This window comes from Musa acuminata, chromosome BXJ2-3 (assembly GCF_036884655.1).
Source record: "Musa acuminata AAA Group cultivar baxijiao chromosome BXJ2-3, Cavendish_Baxijiao_AAA, whole genome shotgun sequence".
NCBI lineage: Eukaryota > Viridiplantae > Streptophyta > Magnoliopsida > Zingiberales > Musaceae > Musa > Musa acuminata.
The window spans coordinates 10,060,780-10,076,608 of record NC_088340.1 but is presented as its reverse complement, the minus strand read 5'-3'; the positions used below and the strand labels follow the sequence as shown (position 1 = coordinate 10,076,608).

General features: G+C 40.1%; 2 protein-coding genes across 2 annotated transcripts; both read right to left on the bottom strand.

Annotated features, from left to right (window-relative positions):
- Positions 1-377: 377 nt before the first annotated feature.
- Positions 378-6,886, bottom strand: LOC135607332 (putative multidrug resistance protein). The gene is made up of 7 exons (XM_065099084.1): positions 6,650-6,886; positions 6,488-6,542; positions 6,235-6,413; positions 5,709-6,166; positions 5,062-5,602; positions 1,991-2,881; positions 378-1,910 (listed from the first exon to the last, which is right to left on the bottom strand). The coding sequence occupies exons 1-7, from the start codon at positions 6,884-6,886 to the stop codon at positions 540-542; spliced, it is 3,732 nt and encodes a 1,243-aa protein (XP_064955156.1). The 3' UTR covers positions 378-539.
- A 1,916-nt stretch (positions 6,887-8,802) lies between these two features.
- LOC103978027 (uncharacterized) lies at positions 8,803-15,816 on the bottom strand. The gene is made up of 4 exons (XM_009393731.3): positions 15,687-15,816; positions 15,337-15,513; positions 11,889-13,439; positions 8,803-9,075 (listed from the first exon to the last, which is right to left on the bottom strand). The coding sequence occupies exons 1-4, from the start codon at positions 15,702-15,704 to the stop codon at positions 9,046-9,048; spliced, it is 1,776 nt and encodes a 591-aa protein (XP_009392006.2). The 5' UTR covers positions 15,705-15,816; the 3' UTR covers positions 8,803-9,045.
- Positions 15,817-15,829: the final 13 nt, after the last annotated feature.

The window sequence follows — 15,829 nt, the reverse complement described above, 5'->3', positions numbered from 1 at the left end:
TCTTTTATACACTATCCTAACATCGTCTTCTATCTTTGATTTAATATTATCATCGAAGCACATTATGATATTATGGTTGAATTTTCTATCGTCAATCTTTTTTTTTTGAAGTACACGATTGCTTTAAAAGTATGTCAAAAAATACGATGATGCTTTAAAAAGATTATGATTCGATCGTTACGGCGTCATTGATGGCCTCACTCATTTTCATAGCCAACCATATTACTCATTTCCATTGCCAACCTTATGAATATAAGTTTGAGTGAATATTCGAGACAAAAAAAAGTGAAGAGACACAAAAAAAATTTTGAATATAAGAATTCCATCAAAGAATTGTTGAAAAAAAAAGAGTGACTGATAATAATTTTGAAACCATGGGACCATTTTTAAAAGTCTATGGAACTTAATGCTACCGAGGCCAACTAAGTCACGGATTTGTTGACTAATAACTAATAGAGCAAATACTATCATCTATTAAGATCCGGTTGCTATCAATTTTGTCATCCCAATCGAAGTCAATAGCTCGTCCGTAGCCGCGTTCATACGTCCTTGTTCCCTTGTTGTAGGCTAACCAAGCTACAATAGGATCCTTTGGGCCCCTTGGCCAGCAGCGAGGCATGCGTCCCCTTCTCCACCACCACCCCCTTCTCCATCACCGCAATGAGGTCACAGTTGCGAATGGTGCTCAGCCTGTGCGCCACCACCACGCTCGTCCTCCCCGCCATCACCCTCTCCAACGCCGCCTGCACCACCTTCTCCGACTGGCTGTCCAGGGCGCTCGTCGCCTCGTCCAGCAGCAGTATGACCGGATTCTTCAGCACCGCCCTTGCGATCGCGATCCGCTGCTTCTGCCCGCCCGACAGCTGCACCCCTCTCTCCCCGCAGAACGTGTCGTAGCCGTCGTTGAGGCCGCTGATGAAGTCGTGCGCGTTGGCCGTCCTCGCCGCGTCTTCGATCTCGCCCTCCGTCGGCTCATCCATGCCGTACGCTATGTTCTCTCTGATCGACCCGGCGAACAGCACCGGCTCTTGTCCCACCAGCCCGATGTGTTTCCTCAGCGACCGGAGATGGTACGACTTCGCGTCCCTGCCGTCGATCTTCACCGTCCCCTTGAGCGGGTCGTAGAATCGCTCTATGAGTCCGATGATGGTCGATTTGCCTGAACCGCTTTGCCCCACCAGCGCAGTCGACTTGCCGGCCTCGATGGTGAGGGAGAAACCACTAAAGATGAGTACGTCAGGCCGCGCTGGATATGCGAAGTCAACGCGGCAGATGTCGACGTCGCCGACCAAATTCTCCGGCCGATGGCCTTTGTCATCTTCAGGTTCAATGTGGGTGAACCGGTCCATCACTGCAAAAACAGAGCCGACGACATCTGCTCCCTTGGCGAGGTCCGATGTCATGCTGCCGGCCTCCGCGATGACACGGCCTGTGCTAACCAGGATGAGGATGTTCTGAAAGAGAGCCTCGGCGGTGATGTGGCCATGAAACATGAGCCGGCCGCCGTACCAAAAGGCCAGAGACCAGCTGCACCTCATGAGAGCCTGGGAGATGCCGAGGACGATGCCGGCTACCCAGGACTGCCGTACGCTTTCCCTGCTCGGGCCCTCTTGGGTTCTCCCGAACAGGTGGAGAATCCGATCCTGCGACGAGAACGCGGTGACGGTACGAAGGTTGGCGACGGCTTCGGCAGCTACCTTGCTGCTCTCCGACTGCGACTCGATGGCCTTCTTGGACATGCTCTTGAGAATAACCATTCGGGAGTAGTAGCATACTATCATCAGTGGTTGGATGGCGATCAAGATGAGGGCCAGCTTCCATGCGATGACCAGACCCAACGTCCATGCTATGGTCACCGCAGAGACTGCCTGAATGATCAAAGACATCCGATCACCCACCAGCATTCGAACCTGCAGCAGGAGAGAGATGCCGATTAGAGAACGACGAAGTCCCTATGGACGCCTAGCTGCTAACGGAGATTGCTACTGACCACATTGGCATCGTTGGCGAGTCGAGAGCAGATGGCGCCAGTAGAGTTCTCGTCCCGATCGAACCACCCAACTTCAAACGTGAGAATCTTGGAGAGCATCCTCTGCCTCACCCGCCTTGTCAGGTACTCCCCCATGGCCGCGAAGTTGTAGTGCTGCAGAATATTGACCAAAAAGGAGAGGACCGACATGGCGACGAAGATGAGGCAGTACGTCCTCGTGTTTGACCTGATCTCTTTGTGATCATTCATAAAGTACACCGACAGCATGCTTCCCATCGCGAAGGCGTACAGTGGCTGCACCGCCCCGAAAGCCATCGCGCCCAAGCTTCCCAGCACCGCCTGCCGCCATTCCTGTAAGTTCAACAGCAACAGCCTCCGCAGAGATGGAACCGGGGGAGGAGCATCCGCCTCGGACTCCCCTTGCGACTCCTGGTGGCGCGAAGAACTAGTGGAGCTTGATCTGCTGCACAACGATAACCTGCGGCTCTCGCTGCTACCGGGTCGAGGGAAGGCCACCAACGCTGCCGATGATGAGCTAGGCGCATCGTTTCCCGCTGCTCCCGCCGTCTGTTGGAAGCGAACGAGGGATGAGTAGAGTCCATCTTCATCACGGATGAGGTCGTCGTGGGAGCCAAGCTCCGCGACTCGGCCGGCTTGCACGACGGCGATCACGTCGGCGTTCCTGATAGTGGACAGGCGGTGCGCGACGACGATGGTGGTCCGACCGAGGGACGCCAGGTCGAGTGCTTCTTGGACGACTCGCTCCGACTCCGAGTCCAACGCGCTTGTGGCTTCATCAAGCAGAAGAATCCTGGGCGACTTCAGCACAGCCCTTGCGATCGCTATCCGCTGCTTCTGACCTCCTGACATCTGAACCCCACTTTCTCCTACCTGTCATGAACGATAACTTTAGAAACACTACCATGCTATGTCTGTACTCATGAATGCATATAGCACACCAAATATATGCAGGCATGGCACGGTATTCACTTCAAAAGATTCAACCAAGATCCTATCACAGAATAAAGGAAAACAAAAATGTGGATCAAGAATTGGCACAAAATGAAAAGAGATGTTATTGTGATTCCTATACCAAGATGAAATCATTGGGAAGTTTGTATACCATCACAAGTACTTCAAGAAGGTTGTATTCATTTCGTGATGTTAGCTTACCTTTATATGGCATGGCTACAATGTAAACACTGAGACATTACAATAGGCTAATGCAACTGATAGCAATGACACATTTATGAAAGGTTTCATTAAAGAACAAGCACATACAAGCACATACACGAGTGCCGGTTTACCCGTGGAGATAATGTAGAGATTGAGACCTTACCTAAATTAATCTGCACAAGTTGTGGAACACTTGTCAAGGGCAAATGACAGTAAATGATGAGGGTGTTCCCGGTTTGTGTTATGTTTTATTAAAGCAACATTAGGATGGATTCTACAACTGCAAACAATGGCAAAACTGTGCAAGATTATGTTCATAAGGAAAGTGCAGATATCCGCACTGCTACGTAAAATTGAGTAATGATAGAGAATATTTTGATAATCTGTCAACTGATCGCCACCGAAACAGCGATGTGGGGGGTAACATCGATAATCTGACCAAGTCACTAGGTAGTAATGGCTTATCGATCCATATGCATAACAGTTTATGAAAGGCCATTAGGTTGATCCTATTAGTCTCCATGAACAGTAATCCCCGGATGATCATTCAAACTTACTCCCCGGATGAATAGCCTGCAGGAGGCTATTCAACTGTCACTCTTGTTGATAAAATGCCAAAGGAAGGGCATTACAATGATTATAAATGATTCCCTTGATCATTCAGATATAAAAGCTAACTCCCAAATCTTACTCAAGGTCAAACCTCTCTCCCAAAAACTTTTCACATTCTACATAATCTCAAAAGGAGCTAACTTAAATGTTGGAAGGGTTGGGTCGAGAAACTCTCCCCCGACGCTAACCTTTGTACAGGAACCCATCGAGGAGATCGAAATCCACCTTAGAAGCCACCTTAAAAACCACCTTAGAGTCACCTCGGACACCTTGATGCTACATTAACCGTCTCGCAAGACTATCACGAGAGTTCCTTGAATGCCCCTACACCTTCGGGTTAAGACCAAGCCAGACCGACCCATGGTCGATAACACTCTCCACACAACAAGTAAGATTAAAATAAACTTATAAAAATATGATGCATGCATTAGTATCAATTTTAAGTACTTTAGCTAGCGATTTGGGTTCAAAGAAATTAATAAATCAATTAACTTATGAATCGTAATATTTGATATCAGAAATGATCTAACATTTGGGTACGGTGAGAAGACTCAAATAAAAAGAGACTATCTATATATGGAGTTAGATGACTATCGTTGGGCTATATCTTACATGCATTATATTAAGATTTGATTTAGATTATGTTGAATCTTGACAATGATATCATATCCTTAATTAAAAGAATTTGTAACACCTTGATTAGTTCTATATTTTGATTAGTTTTATTTAAGAGAATGATAGAGGTACTATTATCAATTTTAACTTAAATATTTTGATTATGGCATTAATAATCTATTAAACGTAGAGCATCGCTATCTTAATTATTGTTATTACATAATCTTGTTGGCGACATAACAAAAGCTATTAGAAATTAGCTAAGACAAGCCATGTGTCAATCGTATATCATTGTTATGAGCATAAAGTTGTGGCTTCATTTGGTGGAAAGCATCAACAATGAAATACCAAAAAAATCCCAGAAACTTTGCCGTGTGGTGGCCAGATGAAATTTCATCCACCCAGCTAATCATTAACCATAAATGGGTGGGTTTCCAGGAATGCAATCATGTCATGGTCTTGGCCAATACAAGGCTCCCAATGTCGGAATCTTGTCATGCACTGTCCCCGCATGCTTTATGAACTACTGCTCAAATAGGAAGCCAGCCCAGTATGCCGACAGCTTAATGGTCCAAGTAAAGGGAAAGCAAGATGCAAGAATAGTCATGCAATCTAATCTATAGCTGCACTCAAATGCTTGGAAATATAGTGTTAGAAGACAATATAACCTGTGTGTCATAACCCTGAGGCAGCTGAGAGATGAAGTTGTGGGCATTCGACGCCGTTGCAGCTGCCACCACCTCCTCCACGGTTGCTTCTTCCTTGCCAAAGAGCAAGTTCTCCTTTATGGAGGTCGCAAAGAGAGCTGGCTCTTGGCTTACCAATCCTATCTGTGACCTTAGCCACTTGAGTTTGATGCTCTTAATATCCACTCCGTCCAGCAAAATCTCACCTCCTAGTGGATCGTAGAACCTCTCCATTAATGCAATGACGGTCGACTTCCCTGATCCACTGCCGCCCACCAGAGCCACAGTTTTCCCGGCCGGAACCTTCAGATCAAAGCCTCTCAGGATGATGTTTTCCGGCCTCGAAGGATATGCGAATTCGACCGATCTGAACTCCACATCCCCGGAAAGATTCTCGATTACCGTACCCTCCGTGCTATCTGAATCGATTCTCGGTGTTCTTCTTATCACTTTCATGATCCGCTCTCCGGCTGAGCTCGCCTCCGAGAAGTACTTGATGTTGGAAAGCCCGGATCCGAGCGCCCTTTTGATTCCATGTTCGTTAAGCAAATGGAAGAGACGAGAGAGATGAGCAGAGAAGGATGGAGGGGAGGCAACAATAATGGCAGAGAAGAGAGAGAGATCATTACAGGCCTCCATTGACGATCGCAGTTCCAACGGCGAAGACGGTGCCGCCCTTGCCGTCATGGTACATGACGATCCGGCTGCCGTACCAGGCCATGAAGGCCCAGATGGCGAAGGTCACGCTGTTGCTCCCAACGGCGATGCCCTTGGTCAAGCCCTGCCGTAGGCCGAGCTTGACCGAATCCTCGAGCGCGTTCGAGAACATACACATGGTCCGCCTCTCGGCCACAAAGGAGTAGACCGTCCTGATGGAGGAGACGGCTTGCTCGGCGATGGCGCCAGCCTTCTCGTACTCATCTCGGATCTTCCTCGCCAGGTCCATGAACATCCTCCCGTACATGATACCAGGTATGACGAGAAGCAAGAAGGTGGGGAAGGCGACCAGAGCCAGCCTCCACATCATAAGGAATCCTACCAAGTAGCTACTAGCGAACAGCGCGGCATTGTTTATGAAGTTGGGCACCTGCATATTCCCCAAACATGGTTGAGCAACACCACGTCATCCAGAGAAAAGGGAAGATGGGTCGTGACCTTCTCGCTGATGACGTCTTGGATGATGAGGCTGTCGCTGGAGACGCTGGTGATGACCTCGGACATGGATGTAGCGTTGAGATCAAAGTACTCTACGTCTTGCCTGAGTATCGCCTTCAAGTATCGCGTCCGCATCCGCATTGCTTGTCTGTCACCCGTCCTCGTCCAACAAAATCCTTCTGTCATCACCACATTCACCATTAGCAGGAGAAGATGAGAAGGAGGAAAGTAACAGGGTTTGGTGATGTCGTACCTAAGAAGGACATCACGAAGACTCCAAGTGACAGGTACACCAAGCAGAGCGAATTCTGGGTACGGAAGGGGCGCAAAAAACAAACAAACAGAGATCATCGATCGTGAGAACGGCGAGAGCATACCCAGGAGCAGGTCAAGGGAGAAGGAGGGGGGATCGAACCTTATTGACTTGGTCCATGAATCGAGGAGAAAGGGAGGGGCCGGTGCCGAGGTTGTTCACCATGTTGCTGGTGATGAAGAGAACCATGGGTGTGGCGATGCCACTCATGATGGCGCCCGAGAACCCTAGAGCCATCAGCCACTTGTCCACGGCATCTGCATGCATGAAGATGGTCCAAAGAGAAGAGAAGGCCAAAGGGTTCCTCCTCTCCTCGCCTCTTCCCATTTCCTTTGGCATATCTGTTCCTCGATCTCCTCTTTCTTTCCGGGCCTTGCTGCTATATACGCCACCGCGAACGAGCGAGCAAGGTGGAAGAAGATAGAACGAGAAGCAGGTTCAGGCGATCGGCGTGACGCCCAAAATACGTTGATCTGCCATTTGTTTGATCTCAACGCCGAAACGGAGTCGGCCTCTTTAAGGCTCCGCCAAAAGTGGAAAATGAAAAGCAAGTCATTGATGACGTAAAAATTGAATGCAATCGCATAATCTAAAATTGTAGATAAGAAGTGGTTAATTACATGCTACTCATAATTAGAAATCCTTACTATATCACAGTTTTTCTACTTTCAAAAGTTAAATTAAAATCTCAATAATTATGGAAGTCATATATATATATATATATAATGTATATGTATATGTATATGTATATATATACATATATATGTATGTATGTATATATATATATATATATTTATTTATACATATATATATATATATGTATGTATATATATGTATATATGTATATATATATATGTATGTATGTATATATATATATATGTATATGTATATATATATATATATGTATGTATATATATATATATATATATATATATATATATATATATATATATATATGTATATATATATATATATGTATGTATGTATGTATGTATATATATGTATGTATATATATGTATGTATGTATATATATATATATCTATATATATGTATGTATATATATATATATATATATATATATATATATATATATATATATATACATACATACATATATATATATATATATACATACATATATATATATATATATATATATACATACATACATATATATATATATATACATACATATATATATATATATACATACATATATATATATATATACATATATATATATATATACATACATATATATATATATATATACATATATATATATATATATACATATATATATATATATATACATATACATATATATATATATATACATATATATATATATATACATATATATATATATATATATACATATATATATATATATATATACATATATATATATATATATATATATATATATATATAAGTATTACGGATTCATGCAACATCTAGGGACATTATCATCTCAAGCATAACTTACAACTAAAAAATACTATATTTTTGGATACTGTACCTGAAACCAAGTATTTATAAATGAATTAGCTTCATGTCAAATCAATGTCATATGACAAAGGTAGCACTAGACTCTAGGTAGCCTAGTTCCTAATTCTATCTTGTTTCAGCAAGTTGATTAATTGTATAAAGTAGTATATTTTTGATTTAAACAGTTCCCATGTTAGGGACTTTACTAGTCCAACAAATAAAATCATCTATATGTTCTACGTTTTCACAGGCAAAGACAGGGTATAATGGTATGTAGATCCTTAGTATATATTTATAAGAAAAAATATTTTTTCTTTGGAATTGTGAGTTCATAACTGTTCTGGAAAAGGAGTGTATGCATCATAATAGCTATAATTTGAATTTTTGCCTCAAATATAATTTGAACTTTTGCCTCAAATATCATCACTTCAGTTTACAAAATGATTCAGAAAATCGAAAATCACACAACGTAGAAACTCTTCACAAAGTCGAAGTTATCTCAGTTAATTGATTTGTGCCAAGAACATATGATACACCTCATAAAAGATATTGAACTCCAAAATATTCTTTCCCATGTTTGCCACAAAGAGCGAGGAGCAACAGAGTACAAGACGACATAACTGAGGGTATGCTACCATCAGATCAATTGATTATATATAAATATATAATGTTAAATTGAAAATCAATTTTATCACCTCAATAAGGTCAAAGCTACCAAAAGTATATTTCTGCCGCAGAAGTTATATATTATCAAGAGACTCAAGTGGGAGGACAAGTAATTCCACATTATTGAGAAAGAAAAAGGATAATAAGCCACATAAAGTTACAAAATAAATAACTCATGTCGGTCTTTTTACTTGCTTTGTTAAAGTTTCAGGTACAACATGCATGCTTGGCATAGAAAATCCGGATCAGTTAATTATAGCCATCCTCAAACTGATGCAGAAAAATCCTTACTTCAGTAGTTCTCGTAAATGTTTTCTGCATTTGATTTTCTAACAGCTGTTCTACCATCTCTTCTCAGACAAGGCGATGAGCTATTAAAAAAGAAAAGGAGAAAATAGGTTAGAATCTAGATGGCTATAAAGCAAATTCATTCATATTATGTCGATTATAACTAGTTAAAAGCAATCTCATGACCATGCTCCATCCTCTTATGCGATAGATTTTCACTCTTAATGCTAGAAAAAATGGCTAGCTAATATATGCTTTCCCTTACAATAATCTAGAGATCATAAACATCCACACTTGCCTTTAACATATGGGATGATGTAGTAGACATCATCTTTTAGGTATCCCAACTAAGTTACCATGCAAGGGAACTCATCAGCATATAGGTGCAGCTTCCAAGGTTTAAATAGTCTATTTTTTATTACCTTGTATTTTATCAAGCATGTGTGAACTACAAGAAAATATATTAACTAATTGATAAACATATACATTGAGCTAGTCTCTTCCCATGTCAAACAAGTATTGGTATCATTACGTTATTTACAGGAAGTTCCTCCTTTCTTTTAATCAAAATTGTGTTAATCATCACATTTTTATCCTTCAAAAAATTCCAGTATTTTGTACTAATGGCTGTTATTCAAATAGAAGTAGTTCTCATCACAGATTTTCAGCTAGTCATATTGAGTGTAACAGAAGCCTTCTAAAGTGCCCTCCAAGCCGAAGATATGACCTTTGGATATCCATTTATGTGAGGAATTGCCCAAAACATGAAGTTTTTTTTTTGTTTTGGTATTTACAAGGTAGGGTGTCGTGTCAAATTGGCCCACAAAAAATCAAGTAGCATATATAACAAGTTGCAGTTTACATTACAAAATCACCATGGGTCATGATTTTAAGCTGATATACCTGTAAGAATAGTGGATACAGTCAGAAGTAGTTGGATGGCCTGGGTTACAAGCCATAGTTGGTGGCAATTATACAATCTACTGTCTCAAAAAGGAACGGGTAAACAAGAATCTTCTTGTCAGCAATGAATCTGTTCATTGACAAGAATTAAGATTTAGCCTTCGTTTACACACTAAAGACAACCAGGAGGTTTTGCTTTCATACAGAAAAATAAGAAGATTTTTTGTTGTGTTTTTCAAGTATGCTTAGCCTCTGAGGTCCTTATGTACCCTTTTTGTAAAGCTTCTTTAGATGTGCCTCAAATAACAGCTAGCAGAAGGAGCTATTGTTTTAATTATCTAGCAACTTCATAAGGCGTTCCAGACTGGAACATGAATATACATACAATGTTCAATTCAGTTTCCTATGGGTTCCAATTGCAAGATCAAAGAAGTCCGAGATTTGCAGCCAACCTGACCAACAACGATAGTTTTACTTGATGCTTCTTAGAAGACAGTCGTTTCTTAGTCCGCATCAAGATATATGCAATCTAATTCTGTGTTTTCTGTTTTTCTCTCCTAACAAATACCTTCTCCAGAATATTTCTTCACCAATTTTCTCCTGGTGGTTCAATAATAAAATGTAGACCATCTTCCCCAAAAAAAACAAAATGTAGTGTAATTCTAATTTGATTCTAGAGTAACGCAAATTGGTTTAATTTTTTTTCATTTCACTATTTAGAATTCAATCCGAGATCTATCAGGATTATAATTGTGTCCAACATAAGCATATGTTGATTTAAATATGTTTATCCTGGTCAAACCTACTCTGATCAAGTTGATTGTTATTTGCATCCAACCTGATGGAAACCTTGGGCAAGATATGACAGTCACTTCCCTCTGATGAACTAACTGAATGTTTCAATATACCACAGTCACATTTGTCCTTGATTTTTTGAAATAGTAAACTGCTACTTGGCTTGAAAAATAAGATTCAACAATTTTGTTTGCAGTAAAGCAGAGTAAACATTTCACTACAGTAAGGTCCTGCTAAAAGATGTTTCACATCAACATCCATCTAATACATTAGTGACATCAAATAAGATTAACAAAGTACAGGTCCAAGTTGAAAATTTCCTAGGGAAATCAGTGGTCCTACTCATTCAAGAGAAGAGGCTTTATGTCAAACAAGATCTTTCCCTCCCCACAAAAAAGGGAACATGAATTTTTCAAGTAACAGTATTGCATGAGAGTAATACAGGCATAAAAAAATTTGTAATGATGTATAAATATCTCAATTACTTGTTATGAGACAAACAACTGGGTCATGAGACTGTGTGATGAGAAAGATCCACGAAGGAAACTATCAGTACAAAACTATTGTAATGTCTGCTATCAAAAAAAGAAGTACAATTAAACATATGTTTAGTTGATGAAATTATAGATTCACTAGGATATTCTCTTCATATCCAACCTTAAAAACAACAAGTTTGGTTATTTTTAAAAATCTTAAATTTAGGCTGGAGTCACTATAAACTATTAATCATATGCTTATAGCAAGAAGGTAAAGGACCTACAATAAACAGGTTGGCATCATACATCCTTAAGTTGTAGCACAAGGGATCATCATATCCCACCAAATATGAACAAGAAACAAGCTACAATACCCTGAAACTAACTTATACGGACCTTCCTTAAGTCCGTCCTAGTATGTTCAAGAAAAAAAAAATTGTCATCATCATATTTTCTTTAGTCAATATATTATTTTCAAATATCAATACAATACCCCATTCTGCTAAAATTTTGAGAAAATGGTTAACATCTAAGTTATCTTAAAACAATTGAAATTTAATGTTCTCTATCCTTACAAATTAAATAACTTATCAGGTATTCATGATGTCATATAAGCCAGTTATCACAAAAAGCTCATTTTAAATTGGATCTCAACACCTAAGTTTTTGCTTAATCCATAATTATACTATTTAATGTGATTATAATCAGATCAGTTTACAAACCTGGCGAGCAACCTGAGCTATCTTCCTGCTGTCTCTGGTTGAATCCTTTACTAAGTTCGGTTTCGGAGGCTCCAGAGAGGCATTTTCTTTGCGTGCTTTCTTCTTTGGCATATTAATTTTCTCCAAAAACACATCATCATTGTTGCTATCTGGAGATCTCCTCTTTCTGGTCCTCCTAAAAGTATACTTTACAATTCTGTCCTTTCCAACTTCAGAAGGGAGTCCGCTTAATCCACATGATCGTTCATCTTTGGAATCATAACTAGTCAATGGAACCCCAATCCTTTCATGATTGTCTTTTAAATCAGAAGTATTTATTTTTTTTGCCATTTTATGATCTAGTGTTTTTAACATTGATTCTTTCTCCAGCTGTGTGTCAATGGTATCATTCTTAACATCAGCATCCAAAAGAGAACTATCTTTCATGTCAAATGTGCTCCTTGTAACTAGTTCTTTTTTAATATTTTCTTGACTAGAATTTATACTGACAGATGTAGTGGATCCACCACAACCATTTGCTCCATTGACACCACATAGTTTCATAGTTCGTCTAGTCATTACTCTACTGGTATTCAAAATACCTGAAATTACATGATCGGACAACTTATTCAACTTCATGTTTCCATCTTTTGATGTTCTGTGATCTCCTCTAGAAGCCTCAACCAAACAAGAAAAAGCACCCTCACCATCATGCCTCTCCTTTTCACAAGATCTAGGCATGTTATTTTGACCAGCAACCTTAGAATCACTAATATCTAACTGCTCATGATCTTGTATTTCATGGTAAGCGCCACTGCTCGTAACAGGTTTTCTAACTCCTGGTTTTTCTGAAGGATGCTGGCAGGAGATATTAGCTGTGTGATCATTTTCACACATATTTCCCTGTTGACCCACTTCTTCAGACTCAAGGGGCTCCAGAACCTGTACTACTAGCCTCCCCGACAGGGCAAGATCTCGAATTCTGTGCCTTTCAACTGTATCATCATCACATGTCACAGCTTCCCGCTTTGCATTAAAGAATTGGTCATGCATTTGTGCACATGGCTCTCTCTCAGTCAATAGATTTTGTTCGAATGCACGTACTCTTTGGGTACAACCATTTCGGTAAAGATCCAACTCCTTGTTTCTCAAAATTATGGACACTAAATCAGGGCTACCAGCAGAATCATCGGATGCAACCATTTCTTTTGAGGGTTCATTTTGTGCTGTATATTTGGCAAAGAAGTGATGTTTGTCTGCAGTTCTCTGCTTTGACGTGGTAACATTAAAGTCGGAATTTGGAGAACATATTGCTCCAACCTGAGAACAGGGTGCCGAAACTGAAGTATGTCTGCCTTCTTGACAGTCATCTCTATTAACAATGACACAGCCATGTGTTCTTTGTTCCTCTAAGGACTCGATTTGATAACTCTTCTCACTCTCTACTTCAGAACTAACTTTTGTCAATACAGAATTAAGATGATGGATTGTCTCCTTTGCTTCACTTAGCTGAACTTCAAGCTCTTGGATCCTTCTTGCTTGTGATAAGTTCACATTTTCTGCATCTTTAATCTGTAAAGACACATTTTAAGCCTAGTAAAAGAAATGAAAAATTATAGAATAGACTGAAGGAGACCAAATCGAAAAATAGTGCCATCAAAGAAGAGCATGCATAACTGTATATTATGAAGAGTCTGAAATGAATAAGATCACAACATCATGCAAGGAGACACCTGATTGAACTATAAACATAAGGAGGGAAGCTAAAGATGGGTTCTAGTTGGAGAAATAATACATAAATTTCATAGCAAGGACATGAACAGCTTATATTCATAAACTGTGGAATAAGATAAGTAGCCAAGAAGCAAAAAAATCTCTGCATGAGAAATCAAGTAACTATATATTTCTTCAATTTCCAGTCTGGTCCCAAAGAGTTTTAGGTATGAATCTTCCTACAAAAAAATTCTCCTTCACCTCATCATTGCATCTACCATTAAATTATATTCTTTAAAAATGTAAGAAAGATGAGAAAAATATTGTTTTGGTTGATTTCAGATTGCTAGTGAAGAGAGAACTAGTACAATGTTTCATAAATAAGTACTGAAAGGTGAGTAAAAAGCACATTCCAAACGCTAAAGAGATAAGAGACATCAAGCCAAGGGAAAGGCTCCTTCCACCCATCCTATATATTGTCTTTTTCTGTTCCGTATTGAAATAGAAACTTAATTATTTGAATATATGCATAATACACATTCCAAACACTAAAGACGAGAGTATGTGATGATCATTTTCTGCCAAATGGAACTGTTAAATCAATTTTCTTCCACAGACACCAAAGTTTAAAAGTCAAGTTGAGACAAACAGTTTTTCCAATCAATTTTGTTATATAGCATATGCATACAATGTACGTGATAAAGATCCTTCGAAAATGCTACAGAAGCCCTAATGTGTGGCGTATGATGAGGTGTGTATTGAAAGACAAAGGAACTAGTCAGTTGTGCTCGAGCTTCAAAGAATTATAATAATTCACTAGTCTGTATGATGCTACAACAAAAGTCAGAATATACCATAATCTTAAATCAATAAAATCAAAAGTTGAAACCCAATGTCATTAGTAAAGACACAAGCTTAATTGTAACAATTGACTGGAAATCTGAAAAGCTGTAGTATCTTCATTGGCAAGAATGGGTAACTTGAGGAACTAAATGTGGAATAACATTCTTTGAAACAACAAATTAATGAAATAGTGACATGTGTACTATATCAAATGCTTATTCTTGCCTCAAACAAAAGGAGTATACTCAATCTTTCATGTATAACAACTGAAAACGTCTCAAAACTTGTCTTTGAAATGTGTACAGCAACTAAAAAGGTGCCCAAAAATGTCTTCCCAAGTATACTAAAAAGGGGTATACTCAATCTTTCTCACCACATCATATTGTACTTACCACCATTATAATCTTTATCAGTCTCCACTTAACTATAATTGAAACGACCAATCATGAAAAGAAATTGAGAATGAACTAGAGGTAATTAAATAAATCATACGTACAAATTTGAAGTCACAAACAATAGCAGAATAGCTTTTTGAGATATCATCTCTGTCCAGGACAAAGGTGGGTTGAACAAAATTCAAATCCAAAACGAGTCCTGGCATGATATTAATCAAGACGTGGGCAATTCAATTGAATCATGCACTTGTATCTAAAGAACAATTACATCAGACAGCAAGAACATCAGTTTCCCATGACATCCTCTCTAAGAAGATACACTTTCGGAGCACATCCTTATGACACAAAAATATAGGAGACTCATTTCACCAAACAAGAATGCATCAAACCCGGTTTTGGGAGATCGCAACCAAAAACAAAAAAAAATCCAACCTTTTGTTCAAGCAAGGAACTATAGAAAACCAAGGATCAGAGTTGGACAAGTGCAAGTACTAAACAAACTAAGCGAAAGCGATCACCTTGGCGTCCATGATCGACTTAAGGCGGAGAAGCATGGCAAGGGACTCTTCCTTGGCGAAGGACAAGCTATGCTGCGACTGGAGGACCCGGCGGTCCGCCGCCAAAATCCGCGCCGCCGACTCCTTCGCCGTGTTCAATATAACGTCGGCGTACGCCCTCTTCAGCGCAACCATTCTCTGATTCCGATGCCAGGCACCAGAACACACAGACCATCGGCGACGATGAAAGGATCACCGACAGATTCCACCAACAGAAACAACATCATCATCAGAAGAAGAAACTGCCAGAAAGAGCGAGCGATGAGAAAAGAAGGGAGACGAGTTATCTTCTCCCTTCCGTTCTTGCATACCTGGGCGTCATCCGCCATGGGCGGAGAGGAGGGATGGGGGTTGGTGGTTGGCGGTTGAGAGGAGCGGCGGAAGGGAAAGGAAAGGAAAAGGGGAGGCGGAAGTGGTTTTGTTAGCTCGCTCTTTTTTACCCTCTCCTTTCAGT

Bases quoted from the DNA above. Each gene is read 5' to 3' on its own strand.
- LOC135607332 (XM_065099084.1), bottom strand. From the start codon at position 6,886: ATGCCAAAGGAAATGGGAAGAGGCGAGGAGAGGAGGAACCCTTTGGCC. The intron at 6,414-6,487 runs GTACGACATCAC...TGGTGATGACAG, and splicing joins CTTCGTGATGTCCTTCTTAG to AAGGATTTTGTTGGACGAGG. The intron at 5,603-5,708 runs GTAATGATCTCT...TGGAATCAAAAG, and splicing joins GCGATCGTCAATGGAGGCCT to GGCGCTCGGATCCGGGCTTT.
- LOC103978027 (XM_009393731.3), bottom strand. The intron at 13,440-15,336 runs GTGATCGCTTTC...GTGTCTTTACAG, and splicing joins AGTCGATCATGGACGCCAAG to ATTAAAGATGCAGAAAATGT. The intron at 9,076-11,888 runs GTTTGTAAACTG...CTTTTTTAATAG, and splicing joins TAGCTCAGGTTGCTCGCCAG to CTCATCGCCTTGTCTGAGAA.